Source organism: Chroicocephalus ridibundus, chromosome 7 (assembly GCF_963924245.1).
Source record: "Chroicocephalus ridibundus chromosome 7, bChrRid1.1, whole genome shotgun sequence".
In the NCBI taxonomy this organism is placed as follows: Eukaryota; Metazoa; Chordata; class Aves; order Charadriiformes; family Laridae; genus Chroicocephalus; species Chroicocephalus ridibundus.
In genome coordinates, this window is record NC_086290.1 from 18,553,228 (window position 1) to 18,581,046 (window position 27,819).

The 27,819-nt window shown below is 46.6% G+C and overlaps 1 protein-coding gene across 1 annotated transcript in view; it reads left to right on the forward strand.

Moving 5' to 3' along the window:
* Positions 1-27,819, forward strand: part of LOC134518568 (unconventional myosin-X-like) — a 96,969-nt gene that overhangs the window by 5,638 nt on the left and 63,512 nt on the right. Inside the window, exons 2-8 of the mRNA XM_063341505.1 lie at positions 9,101-9,199; positions 14,819-14,977; positions 19,236-19,423; positions 19,661-19,795; positions 24,443-24,567; positions 25,927-25,940; positions 26,587-26,671. Coding sequence (XP_063197575.1) covers positions 9,101-9,199; positions 14,819-14,977; positions 19,236-19,423; positions 19,661-19,795; positions 24,443-24,567; positions 25,927-25,940; positions 26,587-26,671 — 805 coding nt within the window. The remainder of the gene's footprint in view (positions 1-9,100; positions 9,200-14,818; positions 14,978-19,235; positions 19,424-19,660; positions 19,796-24,442; positions 24,568-25,926; positions 25,941-26,586; positions 26,672-27,819) is intronic.

The window sequence follows — 27,819 nt, forward strand, 5'->3', positions numbered from 1 at the left end:
GCAGCGGCATCTTCGCACCAGGGTTTAATTAGTTGAGTACGCAGGGACCGAGGTGAGGTTTGCAGCCCACGCTGGGCCACATGCTGCTGCCATGCCCCTGCTATCAGTGTCTGGCCTAGATAGGGCAGCCCTTGCTCTGGCGAATCTACATAATGACATTAACATTTTCACAAGTACTTTTGCATTACAAGGGATCTTTCTGAAGAGCAGAATTGACTGAGTTTTTTAGATTTTCTCTGGAAGGCTTCTCTCACACCTCAAAGCACAAGTAAGCAGTAAACTTCCTTACTCCTGTTTATACACCCCAGACACGCATCAGCTTTTGTTGCAACCAAACGTTCTGGGAATTTCTGTTCAGCAATTTGCAATCCTCTTCGGGCCTGTGACTTTCCAGAAGACATTCCTCTGTTTGAAGTGCTCTTTGCATTCCTCCTACCCTGAAGCTGACCTTTCAGTTTGGCTGTATTTTAATCCCATTTTGTTCAAACAAGCGGACTGTGGAATCCACACTGCTCTGATGGTCTCATCCTGGTGGGTACTTGCTGATCTACCAGATGTTGGCATCTGCTTGTACTGTCAGCACTACTTTTGACTTTAGGTTCTTGATGAGAGTACAAAATACCACTGCCTCTGCCTCTGCAGAGTTTTGTTAGAAACTCCCTCAATTACTCCTGGTTTTCCCCATTCATAACAACTGTTTTGAGATCCCTTTGCTGCTCAAGGTCTGACTTTTATCAGAATACTGTGTTCTATATGATCAATGCCATGAGAATCTATTACTGTCCTATTTATCTCTTATGCTTGGATGCAAAGAACGAAGACGTCTTTTCGACTAGAGCTTCTTTCCACATGTTGACTGGCACTGGACAATGATTAAAGCTAGGGTCTCTTTAAGTTGGAAAAGCTGAAGGGAAAAACTCTGTATTTTCCCTGAGGTCGTCAGAATAAGCAACCCATGGTTACTTGGATAATCCTGCCATCGCCCTTGTTTAGTCTCTTTAGTTCCAGCCTCTTGGAATTTCCTCATAATGTCCAGGCTTATCAAAAATGAAAATCAGCTGGTGAGAAACTTTATTGGCCAGATGTTGGGAACTCTTGGGCCTGCTGACTTTTAAAATGTTTTACGTCCTTTCCATTTATGAATATACAGGAAAGCACTTCAGCATCTCAGTGTGATGCACGAGGGGTGCTTTCCAGGGATGTTTATTAAAAACTTCTGCATGTCTCTGTCGTTATTCACAATGCTGCCATCCCCATCTAGTAGTTGGATGCTGCTACTAGCACATGTCTTTGTCCCCAATGATTTTAGAAGAGAAAATAGTGAAACATGGACTCTACTGTCTTTACTGTTCCCCAGCTTCTTACTTGCATGGGTTGTTTTCCCCATTTTCCCCACGTTCTTTCTTATTTCAGATTGGCTGACAGCGCATCCCAGCTCAGAGGGACTCCACTTGCTCTCTGCGTGTGTTTGGGGGAAGGACACTGAGGACTATCAAACATCAGGAAAATGTCTCGTGAAGAGCTTAAAAACCCTGAGAATACTTTATTAGTGAAATGACAAATAGGGGGAGACGTGGCAAAAGAGCAGAAAATAATGGATGAGACATAGAAGGTGGATTGGATTCCTCTGTTCCTCCACCTCTGACGGCGAGAAAAAGGGATTTTGTGCTTCCCAGCAATAAGACTGATGATTGATTAAAAAGTGTACATTTCCATATAATGTGTGAGTAGATGGTAGAACTCCACATGGCAGGGAATTACTGAAGTCAAGGATGTGGCAAGATGCAAAAAGGTATTGGACATAATCCCAAATGATGCATAATAAACACTGCAGAACAAACACTGTTTCGGGGCTCTCACCTGAGATTTTCACAAAACGCGTTGCATTGTGGCAGCTCGGAGGCAGGATGCTGGAGCTGCCGTCTCTGTGACAGACTGCTGTATCCTCGTGGCTTCCTGAGGCCCTGAGCTCTCCTCTGTGGACCCGGAATGCCACTCAGTTGTCCATCAGCCCAGCTTCAGTCTTGAAGCCATTGGCCAAATTTGAGAGAGAATGGGAGCTGCAAGGACGCTTCCTCACTATATACTTGGTGGCAAGAAGGAGAGGAGACCCAAAGCAATGTCCAAGTTGAGGGCAGGGCAGGGATAGCTCTTCGCTTGCTCTGTTTGGAGCTGGTAGCAGGTCAGTGAAGGCTTTGTTAGGGCCAGGCTGGGCTTTTGCATGTGCCACATTGCTTCCTTCCTTTCAGGGCTACAGAGAAGATGTGGGAAAGCCAGAGTTGTTGTGATGCGTCAGGGATATTCAGAGACAGGAAATACGCATCTGTAGGTATCCATGTGAGTATTGTGCCCTAGGGAATTACTTGTTTTAATTCAGGTTTTAGGTGGGGAAGAGCTCGTAGAGAAGGCATGGAAGTAGTGCTGGTTTTTACGAACTGAGCTTTAGTATGCATTTTCGAGGCTGGAGAGAACTGATGGTTTGCAACCTCGTGGTTGCAAACTCTGTAGGACTGCTGCTTCACCCAAGGCGCGCAGTGACTGTACTGCTCGTGGTGGAATTGAAGGGGCAGGTCACCTTAAACTGAGCCTGGAGAGAGCTTGCAGTGAAGTCTGGAAGGATGCACACCTGCCTCCTTTCTGTGCACCTTGTGCTCGGGGCAAAGGGCAGCCCTGCAGCATGGGGAAACAGCGGGGGGTTCGCTCCCTCCACTCTAACGGGGAAGAGCTGGGGTGGTTGCTGTTGTGGGGAGTTGCTCCTTTGAGAAGAGCAAGAATTACCTTCAAGGACCAGGCATTTCCTGTGGGATATCTGAAGCTGGGAGGTGTGCAGGAGAGCGGGGCGAAGAGAAGCTGTATAGCAGCCAAACTGGGGGAGGAGAGAGGAACAGAACAGATGGGAGGGGGAGGCGAAAGAGGGGTGGGAAGCAGTGCACGTACATCAGTGACCAGAAGTGACAAACTGCTCTTAGATTAGACAATTTAAAATGCACAAACCTTTTCCTGATACTGCTATTCTGCAAAGCTGCTGGCAGAGTGAGGGCTTTGCTCCTTAATTAGCAAGGAATGGGGCTGCTAATTGGCAGAACTAGTCTGAGTCATGGGCTCAGCCTGGGCTGCAGCTCCGGAGCAGCAGGACCCATGGCTGCAGCTTTGTGCTCAGCTCGGAGCTGTGCTGGCCCGCAGAGGGCTGCCTGGGCTCAGTGGGCTTCTGTGTGGGAGCCATGGGTGAAATCCAGTCCCTTCTTGCTCTGCAGCGTGTCGTTCTTGTGCCTTGCAAGAGGTAGACTTCTGTTTCTGTTGTCCCTGCTGCTGTTGCAGGTATCATCCCTTGTGCCAGCTGCTCCATGTTGGCTGCTGCCAGCTCAGCTATTCCTGCTTCTGTCTCTCTCCTTACCTGTGGCCTCCTGGGCTGCCACCTCCCTTCCAGCAGCTGATCCGGGTTTTGCTGATCAGATATAACCCAGGGACTGGCTGTATGACTTCATTTCAGACTGACAACAGAAAAACAGCAAGGTTGCATTCCTTCCCATAAGGGTCTAGGGTGTCAGGGACTCCCCCTCCCCACCAATCTTGTATCCATTAGCTAAGTCTCTTTGTATCTGTCCTATCACTTATTCATGATCATCTAGATCAATCTGTTGAAAAGTGCATTTATTGAAACCTGATCCTGGCTTTGTCTGGACTGCAAGGGCCTTTCTAACCCAATCTCTGCTGCGTGGTTTCCAACCACAAAGCCCATTGAGGCTGGGAAGAAAGCTGGCTTAGCGCAATGCTGCTTCCAAGCCTAGGAGCATCTGGATCCATCGCCAGGAAAAACACAAGGCTTGGATGCCTAATACCCACTGAACAGCCTCAGTGTGCTAGGAGGACAAAGGTATCTATACACACAATACTTTAGAGCTGAAAAACTTAGAGCACCAACAGCAATTTTTGACTTGGACTCACAGTGTGGAGGGGTCCGTTCTTGAGATATCCTGCCCTTTGCAGAACATGATGGGGGTTAGTTACCCAAACCAAGGCACTGCAAGAGCCTCTTTAGTATCGTATTTGCAGGTTGTTCTGGATCCTGAGGACTCAGTCACAAAGAAAACATCACACAACCCTCCCCTAATGGTAACCGAGTGGACAACTGTGTGCATGTTTTATACCCTGTAGGGCGTCTTCCAACCAAAAGCACTTTTCTACTGTGAATAACTCCTGGAAAATTGATGCATCTGTCACGGTTGTAGCCCCTGCCAAGCACGTTACTCGTGAGAGTTGTGCAGGTTTGTGCACAAGGAGGAATGGGGTATGTGAATGCTGTCAGAGGGAGGCAGCACTGCCAACTCTCCTCAAATCCTGTGCAGCTGGGGCAGCTCATTCTTGCACCTGGGAAGAAGCCATTTCTAGAAGAGTGGAAGTCCTGGGGAAACAACCAAGGGTAGTCCAGAGTACGTAAATAAGAGGAGAGCAGGATATGATGACTTGTTTCTGAAGCATGGTACGGTGGCAGAGCAGTGGCTTGCTCATGTCAGTCCATGAATGTGTCCCCTGCTGGGCTGGGAGGCTGTGGAGAGGCAAAGGCAGGTACTCTGTGTCTCTGGCCTCTCTCTGCCTTCAGTAGCTGGGTAGCTGGTGAGGAAGGTGCACCCGCTGGTAGCTACACACGCTGCTTTAACACCTGGGTGCTTTACTTCTGCAGTCAGGGTTGTGCCCTGCTTGTCTGCCTCTGCGCCCTTTCCCTGGGGTCCAGCATACGAGATCTCCTTCATCCTTTCCCCGCCGACACAGCGTGCTGCCTCTCCTGAGACGCAGGTACAGGCACGTGAATCCAAGAGATAACGCCTGGTATCAGTCACTCTAAAAAAGGCACAGAAGGCCAAAGAAATCTGTGGCTTCGATTGATTTTTCGCTATCATGAATACCAGGAAATGTTATTTATTTTTAAGTCTAGGGTCCCAAAGTGCCAAGTGTTATGTGAACAGAGAAAAATGATATTTTATAGTTTACTGTCAAAAGTGGAAGACAGCATGGCGTGAGAGTGAGGCAGTACTGATGAAACGGTACTCTTGGTATGCAAGCAACTTGATTTTCTAAAGTATAACCCCCTGTTATGGGATCAGTTTTCAGGATTGTGCTTTGCTATGCACTTTGTGGTGAGGCCAGTTCATGGACAGATTGTCACCGAGACCATAGGAATGAGGATGCTGGTCTCTGAGAGTTCACTTAACATCTGAGTGACCTACCCTTGATACAGGAACCCTGGTACATTACTACTTTATTCTTTCTTTCAGTACCTGCTGTTGTTGCCCCACTTAAAAACAAAACAACACCCCTAATAAACACCTAGTTAAAAGAAGAATTGGGAGGGGATGAGCTATTCTCATTATACAAGGGGCTCAAGTTAACTGTATGGTCAGTATTGGCCAGCTTTATTCAATGGAAAGCAGTTACACAAAATCATCACCCTGCTGTTCCTTAGCTGTGTTTTAAGGTGTTCTCTTCAAATTCACAATTGCTTGTTGCTTCATTTTGTTTTGCCTCTGGACGTGGGTGAGACCTTCTATATCCCAGTTTGAAAACTGAAGGGTTTTCACTCTAGCGCTAGGAGAGCAGGGGTTTTCCCATCATCTGTGATCTCCCAGCAGGAGCTGGGACCCACCAGAGCCGGCAGGTCGACGCTCTGCAGTGCTGGGCTGTGCTCTGCTTTGCTGCCCTTGCTTCTCCCATGGAAGTTCAGCCTTGCTGCCTGGCGGTTCCTGGGAGTTTTCTGCTCAATTTAATCCTTTCAACTGATCAATGAAATGTGTGGTATTGAGGGAGAGGAGAGTGATGTGAGGGCAGTTTCTTTGGTGTCACCATCTGTTTCTGTATTTAGTCAAGGCTCCTTGGGGAAATTCATGTTTAGAAAAAAGGGCTGATGGAAGGAGATGCACTAAAACAAACTCGGCCTTTCAGGAAACGGGGGCTATGCTGGGCAGAAGTTACAATAATTATTTGCTCTGTGGTTCCTACTTCTGGCTGTCTCAGCATGATGTTCCTTTTGGAAACAACATAAATGGGTGCAGTTATTCTACTGGGCAGAGGCAATTGCTGTTGTAAAAACAGCTACAACATCAAAGTAAACTGAAGTAAGTAGTTCTGGGCAGCTGAAATGCCAAGCGCCTGGGAGTTTCATCTGTTGCCTTCTCCTCCTTAGCAGCACACAGCAGGATCTGCCGTAAGTCCGTAGGAAATTGCCTAGAGAATAAATCTTATGAGGAGCGATTGAAGGAGCTGGGACTGTTCAGTTTGAGGAAGAGGAGGCTGAGGGGAGACCTCATCGCTCTCTACAACTACTTGAAAGGCCATTGTAGAGAGGTTGGTGCTGGTCTCTTCTCACAGGTGATTAGTGATAGAACAAGAGGGAATGGCTTCAAGCTGCAGCAGGGTAGGTTTAGGCTGGACATTAGGAAAAAGTTCTTCACAGAAAGAGTGGTCAGACACTGGAATAGGCTGCCTAGGGAGGTGGTGGAGTCACCATCCCTGGATGTGTTTAAGACTCATTTGGATGTGGTGTTAAGGGATATGGTGTAAGGGAGAACTTTGTAGAGTGGAGTTGATGGTTGGACTCGATGATCCCAAGGGTCTTTTCCAACCTAAATGATTCTATGATTCTATGAAATGGTGCAATATTGTACAAAAGAATTAGGTCTCCTTTTAGGAGTATTTGTTACTAGTTTTGCACGTGGACTTCTGCTGGGAAAGGGGTCTGGGTCAGTCTGGACTTTCTGATAATTTCTGGGTGTTGAAGATACCAGAGGGATCTCATTGTCCATCTCCCTTCTTTTTCCCTCTAAATGGTGGGATGTGGAAACCTAATAAATAACAGCGTTTGTGCCCATGGAGTGTCTTTTGAGTATCAGATTATCAACTGCCTCTGTCGCCAAACTAATTTCTGAGCTCAGGGAGTGGAAAGTGTGTGCAACCCAGATCTAGCTGGTCTGCAGGGTTCTGCAGACCATGTAGGGTTCTGTGAGCACGGCACACTCCTCATGCTGGTGTGTGTGTTCTTGTGTGTGTGTGTGCCACGGCATCGGGGTGCAGTGTGTGTGGGAGGGTGCAGGCCTGGCTCCTGATTAAACTGCACTTGCCTGCAGGCTCCCATCTGTGTGCTCCTGGGTTACTGGTGGCTGAAGGCATTGAAATGCACTGTTGGGAATGAGTGTTTACGATAAGTATATTAGAAAAGGTTTTCTTTCATCCCACTGTTGAGAACTCCAGACACGACTTCGCTGTTTTCTGACTCTTTGCTCTTGACGCCATGATGGTGATAGGAGCCTTTGGTGAAAACAGCTTACAGATCTTGTACTAATGCATGTTGCTGTTCATACGTTCATGCGGAACAGTCAGAGTGTGATTTGGGAAATGGATGATTTCTCAACAGCAATGTCTTGCCCAGATGCCTCAGGACACTTTGTCTCAAGCATTGAGATTATCAGAAAATGTAAGAGGATGTCATGAAGACCTCTGTATAGTTCCTCAAAATCTGCATTCAGTGCATTGCTTACCACCTCTCTGGGATCTTGAAACTTGAATCTGCAACGTAAGAAAACATTTCTTTCTATTGCTTGCTGGCCATGAAGGTGATCTTTGCACACCATCCTTGGGTTTAGGTACTAATCAGATGCACTTGTGCTTTTCATTCACTTAATGAGGGGAAATTAATCTGCCTGCTGTGGAAACTCTAGAGCAGAACACAGCAGCAAAGCTAGGATTATGTAGGCCTTTTTTTTATGTCATTAGAACTAGTTTCTTTATTCTGAGGACCAGAGGTTGGCCAATAGATGTATCTTCTACAAGAAAGAAAATCTAGGGTACCAAAGTGTTTAAAGGGACTAAAGTAGTTTAAAACCCCCCACCTAAACTACAATAAATCATTAAAAATAGAATTAGTGTTCCACATTCTGTATAATGTAATATAGAAATACTATTGCACCTCTTCAAGCACAATAAGCCTATAAGCAAGGAGCTAATGGTGCTGACGGGTTTAAGAGGATAGGAAGGGCTTTTATGATCAATAACTTAGGGGCAGAAGACAAATTAGGAAGAAAGTAGGTCTATGAATCGATGAAAAGCAGGATGGCCTTAACGTTACTCAACAGTTCAGCACTTTGGCTTTTTCTCAATACTTACCTAAGCAGAGTTTATGTGATTTCTCTGGGAAGACATGGAACAGATTAGTTTGCAATAACTGAAATGCGGTGTGACGTTATGCCTAATTCTGCGTAATTGTGGGTCACGCTCTCCCTGATTTGCCTTCGTGCTCCTGCTCTTTCTCTTGTACCGGGTCCCAAAGTCGGGCAGAGCAGAAGAGGCCAATCCAGCAAACTGATTTCCCCAGCATTGTTTTTGGTAGGTAAGATATGAGATCTGCTTGCCCTGCAGATCCTTGCATACGTGTTAGCAGAGGTCTGCCTTTGTGCGCAGGCTTGTCTTGAGAGACAATGAGCAATTTAAGATGTTGTGGGGTGTGTGAAACTATATATACATCAGGGCCATCATATAAACATCAGAGTGTATATACATCAGTGTATATACACATCAGAAAAACACTCAAGTCATGTCATTTACCCAGGGAAACTTTTGCAAGAGAGGGAAACAAAGCTCTGTGAAGTCTACTTAGCTGTTGCTGATGACTTCTGGAAGCATTTTGATTTACAATGATGTGTGGGTGTATGAAACTCTAAACATGCTTTATTTACATTTCTATTATTATTATAGCATGACTCTTGATGACCAGCTATTCCAAGTTTGAAAATATTTAGACAGTCGAACCCACTATTCTGCATGTTTGTATCTTTCCATGACTCTCCCTATAAAAACCACTGTTTCCTTACATTGGTTTCTGCATGAAGCTGATTAAAACTGCTTTTTCTTCTTCTCATGGTATGTTAAAAAAGTCAAAACCACTTTCCTTGAAAATGTAAGTAGGACTTGCTTAAAAATTTTAAGCAGCTGTAGCTTGGAAGTAGCCTCTGAATACTGCTGTTTCCCCCATCTTTCCATGGGTGTTTGCACCTTGGGTATGGGTCTTGCAAGTTCCAGTTCTTTCTAACAGGAGGTCTTCTGGTTTTTGCAGGGTGCCAGGGTATGGCTGCGGGAGCACGACCAGCTGCAGCCATGCACTGTTGGCTCATGTGCCGACGGAAACGTGCTCTTCACCTCAGATTATGGCACGGTAAGTGAAGTTTGCATGAGGCTGCCGCCTGAGCCAAGTTGCAAGATGGACTTCTTGGTCTTGTGTGACCTTAATGTTAAAAGGAAATTTATCAATTGAAATGCCACAATAGTGTCTGAAAATTGACCCTGCTTTCTTTTACACACCATGCCAAAGGTCTAACGAAGGTTAAAAAGATAAGATTGTTCTCTTTCTTCTGTTCCTTTGGCTGCCCACCTCACTCTGGTTGGTTTTTCTTGTGCCATCTTTGAAGGACTTGCATTAACAACCTAGCAAAACCATTATATTGGCGAAATGCTCCTAGGAAGGAGGCAGCTCCACCAGCTGAGCAGCCATTTCTGCCAGGATGTGTTTCTTGCAAGCCATGCTGCTGCAAGGGCTGTTGCTCTCACCACCCTCTGCTTCAGTGACTTTTGCCATCAGCCCTTTAGGTCGGGGGCACGTGGAAATGAACTCCCCGTGTAAGTGCAGCTGCTATGCCTAGGGCAGTTCAGCAAGGCAGCTGAGCTCCTCTGAGAGCAGACCTCGCTGCTGGCAATAGGAATCGGGTCTTTTCCCTGCCTTACTTCCAGCCCTGTGTTCCTTGTGGTTCCCTGGCATGCCTGCTGCAATGCTCGTGGAGTAATATTGGTAGGAAGGGACCTCTGGGGATCATCCAAGTCCTCAGTGAGTCAGCTCGGCTCCCTGACCCTGGGAAATCTATTCATTGCCTTCACTGAGGTTCTTATTGAGTCAAACTGGTGCCTGGGCTGGGAGGAGGATGGGGAAATGGGCAGGACTGTGCCTTCCAGCAGTGAGCAATTAGATCTGCTCAGCTGTTTTGATGAACAAAAGCTGCAGGCAGCTTCTTTGTTACAGAAAATTGGACAGGTTTTTTTCAGCCTCTTACCTGGCAAAGGAGGGAGCAGAGAAAAAGGAGATTTAGGACTCCAGCTTGTGGAGAGTCAATGGTAGGACTGTCATATTTTTCACTCGTGCTTTGAAAGGGCTAGATTTCAAATCGTCATTCCTTTTTAAAGAGCCTGATTTGTTTCTCAGAGACAGAAACTCACCTAGCAGGCACATAGGTTTTCCATCTCGTTCCTCAAGCCTCTCAAATCCTTTCTGGAGGAGCTGCCTTGTGTTGGGAGTGCTGGATAGTCACTAACGCATTTTAAGAGATCACAGAGGCATTCATCACAGGTAACGCAGCAGCCTGCAGAGCACCAACAAATGGTGAGTACTTCTGTGACTCTCTCAGGCTTGCTCCTGACTCTTCTGATATGCTGCTGTGGCCTTGGAGAATCCTCCAAACCCACCTGGCACCTCTGAAAGGACACCAGAAATCCCGCCATAGAGCCAGCTGAGTGGCTGCACCCACCGCCAGCCTGTGTCCATGCTAGAAAAAGTGCACAGGATAATGCCGGGTAGAGTCACAGGTCTGAAAAAGCTGGATTTGTTTTTTTCCTCCATGAAAGAAGAAACCGCTAGGCTGAAGGAGCGTGTGCTTTATGGCTTATGCAGAAAAAGCACATGGTGATCATTAAAGGGCTTGCTTTATTCAGTGCTCTCTTCAATAGCCGTCCTATGTGCTTCCCTTGCCTAGTGCCTTTGTTGCTTCATAACTGTAGGAAGGACTGGCTGTCTTACCCCAGGTGAAAACTCAGATGAAAACATCTTCACTTTACTTTATGATCCCTAAATCTAGTGTCCTCATGTTTGCTGTGGCCCAGCATCCCTGCAGCTCCTGCAGCTCTGAGGTAAGAAGGCCAGTCATTCTTCAGAGCTTTTGCCATTTTTTCCACTTCCTTAAAAACACCTCAAGCAACAAATCCATCAGAAATGTGACTTCCTGGGAGGAAAGGAGGAGCCGACACTTATGAAACACAAGATTGGAAACCGCAGTCCAGACAGACCAGCTGAATGCTTTATGGATAAACATAACTTAGATGCTGGGTGGGAGCTTTGCTCACGTGCTCAGGGTTGCACTAATGGATGGATCTGAGCTCGAGAAGGAATCATTTCTCCCCTGCTCAGCCCGGTGCGCTTGGCAATCCCTGTATTGGCTTGTCTGCCAGCCAGGTTTTGCTTTATTTCTGACCATCGCAGGAGCTTGGAGAGAGTCCTGCTCGTTTTGTTCTGACTGTGGGCTAAATCTGAAACAATCAGCTCATCACTTTGGAAAAAGTAGAAATCTTTGGCTGTGTTGTGAGCTGCCTGTGTGGTATTTGCTGTCTTGTTTGTAGTTACACTGAAAACTGATGGGTTTTCTTCCCAAGTAATGAAGATCTGCTTATTAATATCTATAACTTTCTGTTTAAGTATTAACTTGTTGGGAAAGGGATATTCCAGAGGCAGCTCTGCTGAGAAATGAGTTTGTCTGTGTTCTCACTTGCTTCGGACAAAATCAGCCAGGATATTCAGCTCAGTAGTGCAAGCTGTTGAAGCCAGACTGGCTCACCTTACCTGGAGCAGGATGGAGGGGAGGATGTTCCTCCAAACTGCTCTCCCAGCACATTGCCATAGCAGTCCAAAAGTGAGCAGTGGGGTAACAAGAACATCTTTACTGGGGTGGCTGGAGATTGGAAAGGGCCTGGCTGGCCTGGATCAGCGCAGCACTTTGCAAGCTCTAAAGGTTGAAGGGTCACCATGTCTGGGTCATGTTTGGGAACCACCTCAGAGCTCCTCAGGAAAAGCCCCTTTGACACAATCTTGAGAACAAAAAACCACCACATGTTTATCTTCAGGACCCTGGATGATCCCTGCAGCCTGGTGGTGATACAGAGACTGGAAACTTCTCTCTACCCTGAAGGGCAGAGGACAGATTAAAAGCCAACTCTCTCTCAGTGCCAGGAAAGGCCTGAAACCCCTCCTGCGTTCCACAAGCACCTTCCAGAGGCACAGAGACCTCCCCCCCCCAAAATCTCAGTAGGGCTGGAGTTCCCAGCCTCTGCCTGAGGAAGGATTAGCTGCTAGGGGTGCAGTGATGGGCAAGAGTATTTGGTGAACCTCCCCACCCTCAGGGACAAGTGACATCTTGGCCTTGGCTAGGGTGTCAATGCAGCACCAGACTGCTTCCCCAGGGAGTATATTTCACCTATGCAGTGTTTCTCTTCAGATAGTACCAGAGACAATGCTCCCAATCCACCTTTCCTGCAGTCCTGCCAGAGCATCTGCTTAAGTCTTTGAGGATCTTGGACCAGATTTTATTCAGAGAGGGATGACTGAATAACCCCAATGAGGCCGCTCAAGACAGGTGATGATCTAATCCTCGCTAATCATTTATTTGTGTATTTAGGGCCCTTGTTGCTCTTCAGGGTCCCATTTTCTCCTGTGTTGTCTACAAGAGCGAGTAAACAAGCTCTGACCCATCACACAGTTATTTTCTACACGTTGCAGCCTCTTGGCATAGGTGCTGCCAACCACCTGGTATCTTTTGGGACATTTGTCCACTCAGCTTTTTCCCCTAGCTGTTTTCTTAGTATTTCTCTTCTGGCCCAAATGGCCACAAGTGCTGACACTGTGGTAAATGAGTAAGTGCCAGGCAGATGTAAGGAAAGATCACGTCATACCGTTTTGGACTTGTCCCCTTCCAAAATTTGTCCAAGTCAGCAGAGAAGAGAGAGCCAGGGTGGTTTGCTGTCTCATGGTTTGAAAGTGCTGTAGTGGTTTTGCTCCTGAGAGAGTCCAGTTCATGTTGTGCATCTGCAGCTTGTGCTCTCCCCTGAATTTAGTTGTCCCATTCTTCCCTTCCTGCTCCCTCGGTTCTCTTGTGGAAGTGCCCGAGGCCTCTGCTCTGAAGAAGAAAAAATAAATTGATTTGGGTTTTTTGGGCCATGCTTGCAGAGTGGGGGTCCTGCTGCTGGCAGAGTCATACCTCTCTGATACCCAGGGGTGCAGGGAAGACCAGAGCAGCCTGGAGAGAGCCTGCGTGCTGGTGTGGCCTTCATTCTACTGTATTCATAAACCTGAGCTGTGTATTTTTTTAAAGCCTCCCGGCTGGCGACAAAACTGGGCTATGGGGCAGTTTCCCGGTGGAAGAGACCAAGTCCTCGTCACATTAGGTCTGACTGGTCAAACCTGGGGTGAACACATCTGGGGAAATGAGCCTGCTTCTGCCCTCCAGCTGCCTCCAGGAACGGAGCCGCTGTTTCGATTGCGCACGCTTTTGCAGGCATCACGGGGGGTCTCGTAAAGGGATCCTGTGCCAGGGTATTCCTTCCCCTTGCTGGCAAGGGTGCAGGTCAGAGCTGAGAAGGGGTGCTTATGGGCACCTGCAAGGCGCTGCGGCAGTGAGCTCCCAGCAAGGGACTCGCAAGGGTGGCTCGCTGGAGGGGGCAGGGTGACCTCATTCTGTCTTCAGCCTGCAGCTGCGTGGATGGCCTCTCCCTAGCAGTTACAGCAGCCCGAGGACTCCAGGAAAGCAGGCAGGAGAAACCAGTTAGATCAACACTATAGATCATGGTACATTCCCTATGGAGTCTGGCAGTTTCTTGCTGGCACCTGGGAGGGCTGACAAGCAGGGATGGAAATGAGGTAGAGACCAGAGCCCCAGGAAGGAAGGAAAAGCCCAAATTTCTTCAGAAGGGTTATTGCAGGCCAGTTTGCTTCTCCAGGCTGCCTGTATGAAGTCTCCCATCTGTCTTTCTTGGGTCTTACCATCTAGCTCAGCTTGGGATGCTGGGTGGGAGATGGCGCATGGTTGAATCCAAGAGTGGGAAGCAACTGAAATAACTTTTGTGAAATGCCAGCATCGTGCTTGAGGAGGAGGAAAGGAGGGATGGGATGTAGCTATGGCGGAGGGGAACAGTCACATAATCTCAGCTGTGTTGAAAGGGGGTGAAGAAGATGACCTGATAGCTGAAGAGTGGGTTATTGAGGAGGAGGAAGCTCTAGCAGGAAGAAGGATGCGGTAATTGAGGCGAGAGGAGTGCAGCTGCATAGAGAGAGAAATGGGCACTTCCCAGAGCAGTGATAGAAGTTAATAGCTGTCACTGTACAAATATTTTGAAAGCTGCATCATATACATACATGCCAGTACGCACACAGCATGTCACTACTTTATTTGCCTTCTCATCTGCTTTGCTTTCCCTTGCTCTTGACATGACACCCTCTCCCAGATGCTCTCTGGCTGCTCCTATGAGAGTGCAGGGCCAATCCTGGAAAGTGAATAAGCTTTACCTCGACCTCCCCACAGTCAGAGATATGATCCCACCTGTGTTTTTGTAAAAGACTGTTTCTGGTCTCTTGGGAGCAGCTGCCATCATTATTCACACTCACAAGAGCAGTGTGTAATACCTGTCCAGCCTAGTGCAGCTGGAGGCTGGTGCCCTGCTCCTGCTAAGGGGATTTCGGTAAAAATCAAGTGACCTTGCAGTGACCTGTCCCTGTCAGTAGTGAAGGTGAGAGATTGACTCTGTAGCAAAAGAAGGGAGTGTGCTGTATGGTTTCTGTCCGGAGAGCTCAAATAGGTAAGAACAGGAACAGAAGAATGACTATAAAAATAGGGAGCAGATCTGTGCCTTGTTTCCTTTTCTGGTGCTGAAGTATAAAGCTGTGGAAAGGGGCATGTTTCTGGTAGGAAATCAGACCACGTGCCCAGGTGTCGTGAGCTTATTTGACTTCTCCCCATTCTTTCAGGTATTCCAGTACCCCAGGGCCTCCCTTTCCAGAGAAAAGGTCTTGCCAATGCACCAGACCAGCGTTGATGGGGTAGAAGACATGTCCATGCTGGGAGATCTGCATGAAGCTGCCATCCTGCTTAACCTGCACCAGCGCTACCAACAGGGTAACATCTATGTAAGTGCTCAAGCTGGGTCACGTCCCTGGCTAATGATTTTTGTTTAGCTTCGGGGCTGACACTTTGCATGTGAAATGCTGATTTTACCATTGTTTCATGTGGATAGAAACAGACGTTTTTTCTGCCTTGCCAGCTCCCTCAGCCCTGTGAGATCCTACCCTTACCAGAGGGGCCTCTTTGCTTCTATAGAACTTCCAAAACATGAACATTCACCTCTAGTCTTTGTGGTAATTGTGCAGCTCTGTATCCTCCATCACCATCACCAGAACCAGCATGTTCTACAAGCTGGCATTCCCGTTCCCCAGATTCCCCATTATTGCTGTTCAGAGGTTTATATGGCCAAGCAGACTGGAAAGTGCAGTGCACACAGTTTTTTGTTGCGTATCTCTCCTGATCCTAATAAAGCTACCGCTCAAAAAAGCTAGGAGAGCAAACCTGTTGCCTAATCCTTCTGCTTTTACATGCAGTTGTGCCTTTTTTTGAGTTCCTCTGCTCTCCTTGCACAGATGAATACTCAAAGCATCTCCTGATTTCCCTCTCGGGCCCTCAGGAAGGAGGCAAGTGTCAGAAAAGGGACTTGTGAGGAAAAGCACAGCTGGGACGAGGCATCCCTGGAGTGCTGGGATGGCAGCGCGCTCTGCTGAGACTTGGAGAGGACTAGGAGGATATATTACACAGACTGCCTTACCTTGCTTTACTCTTACCTTGCTTGTCCATGCTATGTGCTCCCAGAGTGTTTCAGATTATGACAGGAAAAATGTAAATCTCTATCTGTGTTGCACAGCAACTGTTACCAGGACAACCAAACCATATGCACCTGTATTCCAGGAAATGATCAATAAAGTGACCCCGTTTCTGAACCATCTCCTGCGCTGGGATGCAGAGGAGACCGCAAATTCTCTTTTTTTGTTGTTGCCTGTTGTCTAGGAACATAGCCTTGTGACCCTGTGGCAGTACCCACGTGCACACACTCTTTTGATGGCCCTTGTCCTTGCTGCTCATCCTGACCTGCGTTTGACGCATGCTATGTGTTTGTGCAGCCCTTCGCCCATTTGGGTATCTTCCTCCTGTTACCTCTTCCTCGCACTTTGAAATGCGAGGCAGGAGTCTCTCCCTTTTCAGCCTGTGCCTCGCACCAGAAATGCCTCAACACCAGCGCTGTGACAGTGTCACAGCAGGTGTATCTCCTTAAGCCTTTCCTCTAGCTCTGGTATGTCATTCCTTCTCCTCTTCAGCATTAGTTCTTTGGCTGCTCCCTCTGCATGTAAAGGTGTTTAAAGTTTAAATATGATGTCATTTTTTTGTCTGTGCATGAATGTCAGTGGTGCCCCTCAGATCTGAGTTTTTGGGAGATTTGTAAAGGGGTCTGACTTCTGTAATACTCTGAGCACTGGGAAGAAACCCTTGGTGAGGGATTGTAAGCCACTTCTTGAGTGGGACCGTATCTGGGTATATATTTGTGCAATGTCTGACCTGGAGGACACCAAACCAGACAAGTGCCATTTTGTATTTCTGCAGTGCAGATATTAATATTACAGTTACCTTATCACTAACTATTAGTTTTTGCCGCGGCCCTGCTGCGTATAGTTTTCAGTTAAGCAGAAATTGAGAAGGTCAGCTGTAGTGCCCCCTAATGACTTGCCGTGATCTGTGAATAACATGAATGTTACAGGCGTTCGAGTTCATTTAGTATCGTTGTCCATGGTCTCCACAGATAGAGCATAGCAGGCTAAAGCTGCAGATGAAGCTGTGCTGAGTTATGCCTATCAGTCAGGGCCAAAAATATTTGGAAGGAAATCGCAGAGATCAGAAACGGGTGAGAGATACCATAATTTTCTGGAAAACAAATTCACCTGAAGGAACGGGTAACCTGGATTACTGGTAACTAATATTAAAAATAATAATAAATAAATAATAATTAAAATAAATAATGAGGGCATGGAAAACTGAGAACATTAAGTGGACAACTGCTGTGAAAAAGGGCAGTGCAGATGTGAGCTGTATGCCTGGAGGAATCCTACCATGAGCTCCTAAAGGGGATCCTTTCTGGTCAGGGAGTGTAGGTAGCAGTACTGGTGTGGTACCCATAATTAACGTGCTACAGGAATACTGAAAATCTCAACAGTATCTTTTGTTTTACAAAGAAATGCTATTCAAGCTCTACCAAACTAAGGAAATCATGTGAGCGCAGCAACAGCCTGCAGCATTTAAGTGTATCTTCCCCCTTCATTCCTGACATTCCTGTGTCCCTTAATAAAGTAGACCCAACATAATGTGAGTGATGTATAAATGAGCCAGGGGATGTACTGCCACGTTTTGTGCTGTCCCTAGCTCTGCCATGCCTAACCACCCAAGTAGGATCTATTTTCTTGAGAAGCAGACATGCCATGAGTGGCTTGTCCTGCTCTTCAGAGTTCTCTGGGGATGATCACTCCTTGCTGAGAGAGTGGCAGGTGTGTTCATGGTTGATGCACAAATGCTACTAATAAAACTTGTGGATAGAAATTGTCTATAAGGGTTGGCAGGTGATGAGGAGACCACAACTGGCAGATGTAAAAGCTTCCTAGAAACACCTTTGAAAAAGATGGCTGTACTGGAAGAAATTCTAGAAAGGACTGTGGTGGGAGCTTTGTTCCTTGGGAGAGCTGGAACTAGAGTGGGAAATGCAAAATGAAACATCTGAGAGGAAAAAATGCTGTGAAGGTCTGGGAGAAGTGTTAGGATGGACAAAACTGTCTTGCAGTCTCTGGACAATGTCTGTTGCTCAACTGGTTGTACAGTGCCTTTTCCCAATCCATATTTTCCTATCTCAATGCTTTCCCATTTCCTCCCACCTGTCTTGCCAAAGATCATCTGCTTGCTTATTGCTTTCATCACCAATGAATTATATTTCTGTCCACAAAGGTCCATGTCAGAGGGTCCTCAGGACTTGCTCCACGCTAGCCTGTTCATACCGATAATGCAATTAGGCCTAGGTGATTTTTTTTTTCCCCTGATGATCTATGACTGCCGCTTTAATAAATGATTTTTAAATATTTTGGTGACTAGAACATCTTAGTCTGGCTTCAGAGCTCGGCATTGCAGTATGGCCCCAGATTTCATTTGGCAGGGAGAAAGCATACACCTTTCTTGTCACCAAGTGTTTTGTTTACAGCTTCTCCAATGGATGCATGCAAATCCTCATAAATGTGTGCGGTGACTCGTAGTTCATGGTTTGGAAATAATACTAGATATTGTCCCTGGCCACAAAGCTTGGCACCTTGGCAATCTTAAATGTTTCCTCTGTCACCCCTGCTGAGAATGGGTATTGCTGGAGTAGAGCAGCCCAAGATGTCCCTGTGAAGGAGGCCACTGCACCAGCCGCAGGATTTAAGCTGGATGTTGACCATATTACAAAGCCATTGTTACGAGAGAGGTGGCACCATTGCTCTGAACTGCAGCTCTGAGAATAACTAGATTTGAGCTGGATGGCTGAACCGAAAAAATCGTGCCCCAAAAACCAAAATTAATTTCCTTCTGACTTCACAAAAAGAATACATTTGAAATTCAATATTGGGCTTTGGGCATTTTATTTTAAACCTTACTAACTCTTTTCTTGAGCTGTGAGATTTTCAAAATAAATATTTTCAAAATAAAATGTTTAGAAAAAGTAGAAATGTTTTGACTTGAAATCCTGAGCCTCAACTTCAGCTGTCAGTTTTGATTTGGCTTATCAAATGACTTAAGCTGCTCCAAACAGCATTTTTCAGTAGAAGAAAAACGATATGCTTTAGTGGCTCTTTGCACATATGTGTGCATGTCTCTGTGTCCCACCTCTTTGTTCAAGAGGTGCTTGAACCCTGCTGAGCCCCCTCCTCAGGGCTTAAGGCTGTGGATAGGGGCATTGAAGGCATCTCCTGACACTCCTTCAGTCCTGGCTCTGCTTTTCAGCTTCAAGCACAGTGCAAGGTAGCTGGGTATGAAGGTGGCTTCATGTTTTCAAATTGTGTAAGCTTAATATAGCAAAGACAACAGACTAAGAACATTTTATTGTAAAGCAGCGAAATTCAAACTGCCTCATCCATACGCAGTCATGCAGCTCCTGCCCTGGGATTTGACATTCTTTGCCAAATTGGGGAGCTCTCTGCTGAAGCCCAGCTTCCTTATTTAGACTTTCTCCCTTCATCATGAGTTATTTCAGGGTCCAGGTTTGTCATGATTTTTTTTCTTTTTTTCAGGAGCTTTATTTTCTTGCTGTGTTTTGTTTTCTCCCCCTAGACAAACATTGGTTCCATCTTGGCATCAGTAAATCCCTACAAACCCATCCCTGGTCTGTACAGTGTGGATGCCATAGACCTGTACAGACAGCACCGCCTGGGTGAGCTGCCTCCCCATATCTTCGCCACCGCTAACGAGTGCTACTGCTGCTTGTGGAAGCGTCATGACAGCCAGTGTGTTCTGATAAGGTTAGAAATGGGAGAACCGGATACTCCCTGACCGCATTACACGCCTTGCTCCTGCTGCTCCATTTGCAATGACATCTGCCTAAATATCCACACCATCCTACCCTACCCTGTGCCCGACTCCTGCTTGGAAATGCCATGTGTTTATTCCTGGAGATCACTTCTCTGCTATGGGTGGGATGGTCTTTAGCTCGTTCTGTCCTGGATTTGTGAATGGAACCTATGTCTTTTCCTTAACAGTGGAGAAAGTGGAGCTGGAAAGACTGAGAGCACCAAGCTGCTGCTGAAATTTCTGTCAGCCATGAGCCAGACCTCCCTCGGGGCCCCTGCATCTGAGAAGAGCACTTGCGTGGAAGAAGCAATCCTGGAAAGCAGGTATGGGCACCATGGGCTCTGTCCCTGTGGATGCCGGCGTGCTGGGGCGGTCTGCCTTTGTCAGGGGCATGCTTTCGGGGCAGCACCTGCATTTGGGCCGCCGATGGAGCCAAACCTGGTCGGTGAGGCTCGTGCAGCTGAACGGCGTCGTGTCAGGGAGATGGGGAGGTCGCGGTCTCAGCGGAACACCTCACAGTGGCTGCTCTCCCGGCTGCTTGTGGATGAATTCGGCTTCTTTCCAATAGCAGCACTGGGTGTGTGTGTGGCAGCCGGAGAATTCATGCACTAGCCAAGGCTGGGATTTCTCCTTCCCCCAGTACCTCACCCTCCGTACCCACCCGGCTGTGCCCTGGAGCTCAGCCTCACATCACTGCGCCATCCCTCTTCCTGGCTCTCAGGCCCACGTCCCTCTTGGCAGTGGCTAGAGGGGACAAGGGTAACGTCCCTCTCTGCCGGTCCAGGCAGGTCGTCTCCATCTCCCACAGCTCTCGGTTGTGGCTGTGCTCATGGTGAGTCTCCATCACGCTCTCACTCCTCATCTCCTCCTTTAGCCCCTGCTCTCCCCTGGCCACCATTGTTTCAGGTCAGTGGTACATCTTGCTCCCAGAAGGTCCTGTGGGCCACCTTGCAGCTGTCTTGCTGTCCAAGCAGGTGATTTCGTGGAGAAACATCCATGGGAGCTGTAAAGGGCAGGAGCGAGGAGGTCTGCCTGGGGGCTGCGGCGCGACCTGTGTGGGAGGAGGCCCCCAGGGCTGGCCAGAGCTGGTCTTGGCTGCAGCCAGCACCGGGGAATAACCATCACCCGCCAAAACCTTGCCAAGGCGTCAGGCAGGCAGGGAAGTGCGCAGTGCCCGGATCAAAAGTGTTTGGGAAAGAAACCGGCAGCCATGGGGGGATCCTCCACGCCAAAGGAGGTCCTGACACCCCTGAGGGTCTGTGGCCCACACCAGGGCAGGGATGCCCATGGGTGACCCATGCTGGATGGACATCACGGGAAAAAATGTCAGGAAATCCTGAAGAAGCAAAGGGCAGCTGAGGAAAAGCAGTAAGAGGCAAAGAGCAGCTGAGAAAACGAGGAAGCAAAGAGCGACAGAAAGAGTTCGTGCGTGACCCCAGCCTCCTGTGCTGCCCGCTGCCTTGCGGGGGGAGTTGTGAGGGGCTGGTTTTAACCTGAGGTAAAAATGGAAGCTGAGGCTAAGAAAAGGAGGACAATAGTTGTTTAATTTCAGGTAAGCCTTGGGAAGAGGGAGGAAAGATGTTTATTTAAGCGTCTGTTTTATTGACGCTTTTTCTTAACATCTGAATTCTATTAATAAATTGAATTTAATTAAACAAAAACTTCCCAACACAAGACTGTCTTGCCGGTGACTGGGGGTCTTGCAGTTTGGTACTGTCAAGGGCAAGGCTGCAGGCTGGTCCCAGTTTGAGCCTGTGATAGTGGCAGAAACCTCCAAAGGAGTAAATCTGCAACAGGATCTAGTTGTGTAATAAGCTGGAGTCCTTTGAACCATCTGTGTGAAAGTGGCACATTTCAGGGCCTAGAGAGGAGAGAGAAGGAACGTTTCCTGGAAGACAGTGACTCAAAAAGTTACCAGCAACTGTGGTGCAAACAGCCCAAGCAGACATGCAGTGTCTAACGTGGCAGCTGCAGAGCAGCGCGGGTTTAGGCTCCTTACGAGCAGAGCAGCATTGAGCAGAAGGGTTGCTTCCTTTGGACCTGCTGCTCGCGAGGCAGTTGTTGGATGATTTATCCTTTGCAGGTGCGCAGATTTTACCAGGGACGTTGGCAAATTGGAAAAAGCCCTTTAAGTGCGATACAGTCACAACTCACGATCTGCAAAATCCGCTTTGAGGCAAGTGGCTTAGAAAGCTCAAGCCCGCTTAGCAGTTAAGTGGTAACTTGACTGCGATCCAGAAAGCTTATGATGGTAGGTAGGTGATTCCTGAGTCTGTGAGATCCCACAGCTGTGAGGATGTGAGGTGGAGTAAGAGCTCGCGACCCATTTTGTGTACATCTCTAGTGTGCTACATGAGCTACTGCAATGTAAGCGCAAGAGAATTTCATTTCTCACCTTTTCCCTGAAGAAGAGAAGCTGAAGACCTGGCTCAGAGCCAGAAGCTGCTGCCACTCCTAATGAGTCTGCCTCACATGTTTGCAGTTCAACTTCACTTGCTCTGCCAGTGGTGCTCCTTGGGTTAGCTTATGGCGGATTCTCATCCTTGCACCCCAGCACATGCTGGATTCTTTCTTCATTTCAGACAGCATTATAAACAAAGCGTTACGTCAGCTTTCTATCATTTACTTGTACGTTGTAACATTCGTGCTTGATGTATTTCTCAGAAATCATGTGTTGAAAACTCCCTTGGCACCGTTGCTTTGGTCTGTTTTCCTTCTTGAAAATATCCATCAGTCCATTAAAAAACCTGCTGACTTTCGTCTCAGCTTTTTTTCTTGCTTGCTTGACTCTGAAGCACCCATCTTCTCCATGTCGGGTGCCACTGCTGACAGCATAGCCACCTTTCCTGTTATTCATCACTCTAATCTTTGAAACTTCTTTTTGTCTTCAGCTATGCGTCTGAATCCTGGAGCTGCATGTGTTGCAATATTTCTAAAATCCAGGCTTCACTTTCTGCTGCCCTGCTGAAACCGCTTCCCATCATTTTGAGTCCTGCAGCACACCCTGCCCACATCCAGCATCACCTTCCTGATGCAGACGCTCCTCCTCGCACAGTTCTCCGTTGCCTCAAATGCCGTGTTGTGATGTGACTTGCTGGTGCCAGCAGTTGCCTGGCCCAGGGACCTGCCCTGATTCCTGGCTGTATCAGCTCAGGAATCACCCACCCCTCTGCCTTGCAGCTGCCGCCAGCCTCAGACACCCACGTGCCTATTTCCTCCCCCATCCCTGGAAGACTTCCACGCTCATGTGCGTGAGCCCATTGCCAAACTAAACTATAAAGATACTTCCTTGTGCTTTGCTTATCTAATTTAACATGATTTAGAGCCATAAAGATTGGCTGGCTGACTACTGCACTCTCACTGCAACCGTGATGGTCATATAACATAACCCTGTCCTCCCTTTTTCTGGTTGTCCCCATTAATTTTTGTTGATTCATGGCGTTGGCGTGCTCCGTGGGATATTCCGGTGCAATGTCCTTATTTACATACTTGTTTCAGAGGCGAGGGCCTTGGAGTTTGAATTCTCCAGGGCAAGGAATTTACCTCCTCATCTGTGCACACAGATTTCTGTGACTGGGTGTTCTATGGTTGTAATGTATTGTAACACAGCGATTTCATTTCTGTGCTTTTGTTTGTTTAAAGTGATATTTTCAAGAGATACATTAGGAAAATACTGCCTGTAGTTTCATGCAGGTTGTTGGACCTTTCCCACAACAGCAGCTCTCACTTAGCTAACACTTGCAAGACCTGAAGCAAAGCCCAGCGGTATCTGTAGTTGTGATTATTTGTCCTGTTATAATTATTAACTTGTGAATAATCCTGTATCTGCCCCTGTCTCAAGGGGAACTGCACAGTAGATCGATGGAGATGTTTAAAAAGCCAATATTTCTCAGGGCAATAACTGCATTAACTTTTGTTAAAAATTATGTATGTTTTAGATTAAACGTGACCGCACACAGGCTGTTCTTGTAGCATCTCTGTGACTCCTTGTTTGTCAGGCCTTCAGATTATTTTAGAATTGGCTAAATTGCAAACATGAATATTTTAATCATGGATTCAGCATGTCAGTTTGAATGCTTTAGGCTTTTCCCTTGTACTGTTCTGTGGAGCAAGAACCAAACCATATTTTAACTCACTATTTTCCATGTTGTATGAACCTCCTGAAGACAGGAAGGTGACCAGGATACAAAATTCTTTAATTCATCACCTGTCTGAAGTTTGGTGATAGATTTTTTTTTTTCTTGCAACTTTTTTTTTTCCTGAAGTGGGTGATGTGGCTGTCTTAGAATGAAGTTTTCAAATCTATAATGTGTGTATATCCCCTCTGCTTGGAAACCACGTGGCTTGTATCAACCTAAGCCAGATTTAAGTAACAACAAGGGTTTGTGTGTTCCGGTATCAAATTTCGGTACCAAACAAATCAGTTTAGTACTATGTTAGTCTGTTAGTTTGAAAATATTTACCTGTAATTTTAAGAGATGGCTTATACTGTCTTCTCTTTCAAAGACAGAAACAGAAACAAAAAAATATGTGGTTTAAAGGTACAGGGTGCTTGCCCTATATGACTGATGCTTCTGAAAATCCTGAAAAAAAAATACAAATTAATTTACCCGTTTCATGGGATGCTGCTGTGTTAAGCATACAACCTGTCTGGGCCTTGCCACCTTTCATTTCCTGAAGCCACATTGGTGGGGAATGCCCGTGACAGTGTGAACGCCAGCTGCCCATACTGATTTGGGACTGATTTAATTAACTCCAGTCCCAAAGGTTTAAGATTCATCTAGCAGTTTGTTAAATTGCTCTTGCCATTCTTCCTCGCCCTTGAGCCCTTCCTGCTTGGCCAGTCTGGTGCTGTAACAAATTAATCTCGCATGGCAGCGCACACTGTGCAAATGGCAAAAGGCTGGGCACACGCTTTGCTGTAATGGTATCCCATCACCGATCGTATCTCCATCGCCTTGTTTCTGCAGCCCTATTCTGGAGGCCTTTGGAAATGCCAAGACAGTTTATAACAACAACTCCAGCCGCTTTGGCAAGTTCATCCAGCTGCACTTCTCTCAACATGGACACATCCAGGGAGGACGAGTAACTGATTGTATCCTTTTCTTCAGTGGACCAGAAATGGATGGAGTGAGTGAAGATGAGGAAGAGCTCAGAGTGGGTCAGGAAATCCCTCATCACACTTTCTCAAATCCTGTTTGTAACTGTGGGTAAATTTGCAACTTAAAGATAGAAGTGTTTGGTTTTTGGCTCTGCAGCACCTAACTCTGGAAACCTTTTGTCTAGGTACTACATTAGGTAGGGACATAGTTTGACTTTTCACTTTGGCAGTCACAACACTTGATACTTACATTCCTAGAATTTGCTGCCTAGGAAGATCCCTCATGTTGATTGCATTCTGTTTTTCCCAGAAGATTGTTCCCTTATGTTAGTTCTGCCAATGAATTCATGATTTAGAAAAGTGAGACCAAGCTAAGAATCAATATATTCTGCACACTGTTTGTATGCAGAGGAGAACAGGAATTTAAAGGCCAATTATGACTCCCTGTTTCGCGCTGCCCATCTCCAGCAGACCTTGGAACCCTAAGCATAGAATCATAGAACATCTCAAGTTGGAAGGGACCTGTAAAGATCATTGAGTCCAACTCCCTGCTCCTTCCAAGCCTACCTAAAATTAAATCATATGATTAAGAGAGTCGTCCAGACGCTACTTGAACTCTGACAGGCTTGGTGCTGTGACCACTTCTCTGGGGAGCCTGTTCCAGTGACAACAAGGACGGGGAAGACTGGATATAGTGAAATTATATTGTGCCATGACTGCTTTCTTTCCTGTATGCCCATGTACCCCTCTCCCAAAGGCTATGACATATCTTTTGTCTACATGAGGCAGCTAAAGCCGCCCTAGCTACATTTCTTGATGTTGATGTTCAAAGCTGCTGCTGACTGCAAACCACACCAATTTCCGCTGGAGTAGCAGCCAGATGAATTTACTACTGTTGTAAATAACAGGCTTGGACTGTTCAGTCTCTGCCCTTTGTGTTGTCGGTAGATTAAAGATAGTGGTGTCTTGCAGAAGCAATGAGAAATGATGCAAGACTTGCTGTGTGCAATACGGACTTTCAGATTAGAGTGACCTCTCTAATCTTGCTAGGTGTCCCTAATGTGGCTCATCTTTTGTTAAGTTACCTCACCATTGTGCAGATCCCGTGGTCTATCTGATCCTGCCTTTTTAAATATCTCTTTGCCACATAATACCTCCATGGACAATGAGTGGAAAGGCGGATCTGAGATCATGTTTGGGACTACTCTTTGTCCACTTTCCAAAGCGTCAATTCTTTGATAATTTGTTGCTTGTTACAGAGTTCATCCCAATGTGTCTAGAAGATTCTTTGCCTGTTGTCAGGAGGTCTGTCCATATGCCATTTGAATGTTTTCTCCTTAACACGCTGTTCAGATTTACTGGAAAAGGTAGGTATCACCACTACTGGCTGCTGGGTGAGCCCCCTCCTCATAGTGCGGTGGGGCAGTGACAGATCTCCTCCTGGATGATGCTGCCTCCATTACAGCACAGAAACATTAACTCTTTAGGTGTTACTACTGCATCTTTCCCAACTGAGGAAGAGGATGGTGGAGGAACAATGTTTGTTCTATATCTATTAGAGCCTGTTCTCCTGTCTTTGATAAATGCTGTGCATTACAAAGAGACTCCAAGAAAAAGCTGTTTACCAAGGGGAAAGGGAGAGAAAACAAATAACTGGAAAGTCAATTCCATAGAGAGGAATATGGGGGTACAACTCCAAATACAGATATCTCTGCTCTGATGTGGTTTACTTTGGACTCAGGAACTCACTGAGCAGCAGGGCCAGAGCTGACAAGGTTCAGTTTCTCCGTGCGCACACTCTCTTAAGTGAGTTCAGAGAAGTCTGTATGTGCTCAGTTGCACAGCCACACATCATGAGATCTTGATGTAGAGCTTATTTAAACACCACCATCACTAAACTGCTCCTCTTGTGCATTGGCCCTGGGGATTTACCTGTATCCTGGTCCTCTCTTTGCCTTTGCAACCACAAGTGTGATCTCTTTCTACTGGCTACTCCTGTATTCTTTATTTCAGAACAGAGTGGTGCACCAGAACCCTGGAGAGAGGAATTATCACATCTTTTATGCTCTGCTAGCTGGCGTGAGTGGGGAGCAGAAAGGTAATTTCATTTTTTTAGGATACGTCTCTATCCTCTTTCCAGTCCAGCATATGAAGCAGGTACAAGTCAACTAGAGCATGGACATTTCAGGTATTTGATTTAAAACTTTCTTGAAGGCCATATAGTGATTTCATGGAAACAGAAAGGGGAGTTGAGAGAAAGAGGCTGAGGATGACAGAAATGCTATATAAGAAAAGACACTTCAGGCATTCTGAGTTGGAGGGAAAAGTCTGTGCAAAGTGAAGAGGGGATACAGATAGATGAGGTAACGAAACTGGCTAGAGGCAAAGGAAGAGTCTTGATTCAGATGCTGATGGAAGCTGTTCCAGGATTGCAAAGGCTGGACTGACAGAAATACTTTTACAACAAACCTTCAGTATAGGTAATAGGAGAGATAAGAATTAGAAAGACCAGTGATGCAGTGGCAGGACTAGAGTGAAAACTTGTGTAGTATCTGAACAAAGAGTTTATAGTTCTGTACATCGGCAAGGGAGTGGTGGGTCTGTAAGATGGCCTGCAGAGAAAGTGGCAGCTGTGGAAGAATCCTCTTTGTAGTGCATCACCCCCTTAACAACGTTTGTGTGTACCTGCCCCGGGCACTGCTGAGCACTGATGGTCTTGCTGAAGAGGTCAGATAGGCAGAAACATGTTACAGTTGCACTCTGGTTTTGAGGGACTGGGGAATTTCTTTATGTCTTTGTTTTGTGTGTGTTAGAATAATCAAATGGAAGAACTGGGCCTGACACAGAGTGAAAGGAATTAGGGCTTCAGTTCTAGGGCGTTCATGCAGTAATGGCCATGTGGGTCAATTCAGACATCCATCTAAAGCAAAAGGAAATAGTGGGGACCATGGTTATCAGCAAGTACTTAAGGAAAGCATAAAAACCAGATTATTTTTTTCAGCAGATCTCTGCTATTCTTGCCCATTTTCCTTTCCAACCTGGTGTGCCAGGCTACTTCACTTCTCCCATCTGTAATGTGTTTCTGTCTCTTGATCATCCTTGTCTCCTTTCTCCATAGATTTTTTAGTTCTCTTCTGTCCTTTTTGAAATGTGGAATCAAACCTGCAGATAGTATTTAAGATGTGGTTGTGCTACAGATATGTACAGAGACCTAATTCTCATGTGTAGTTTTTGTGTTCCTTCTAA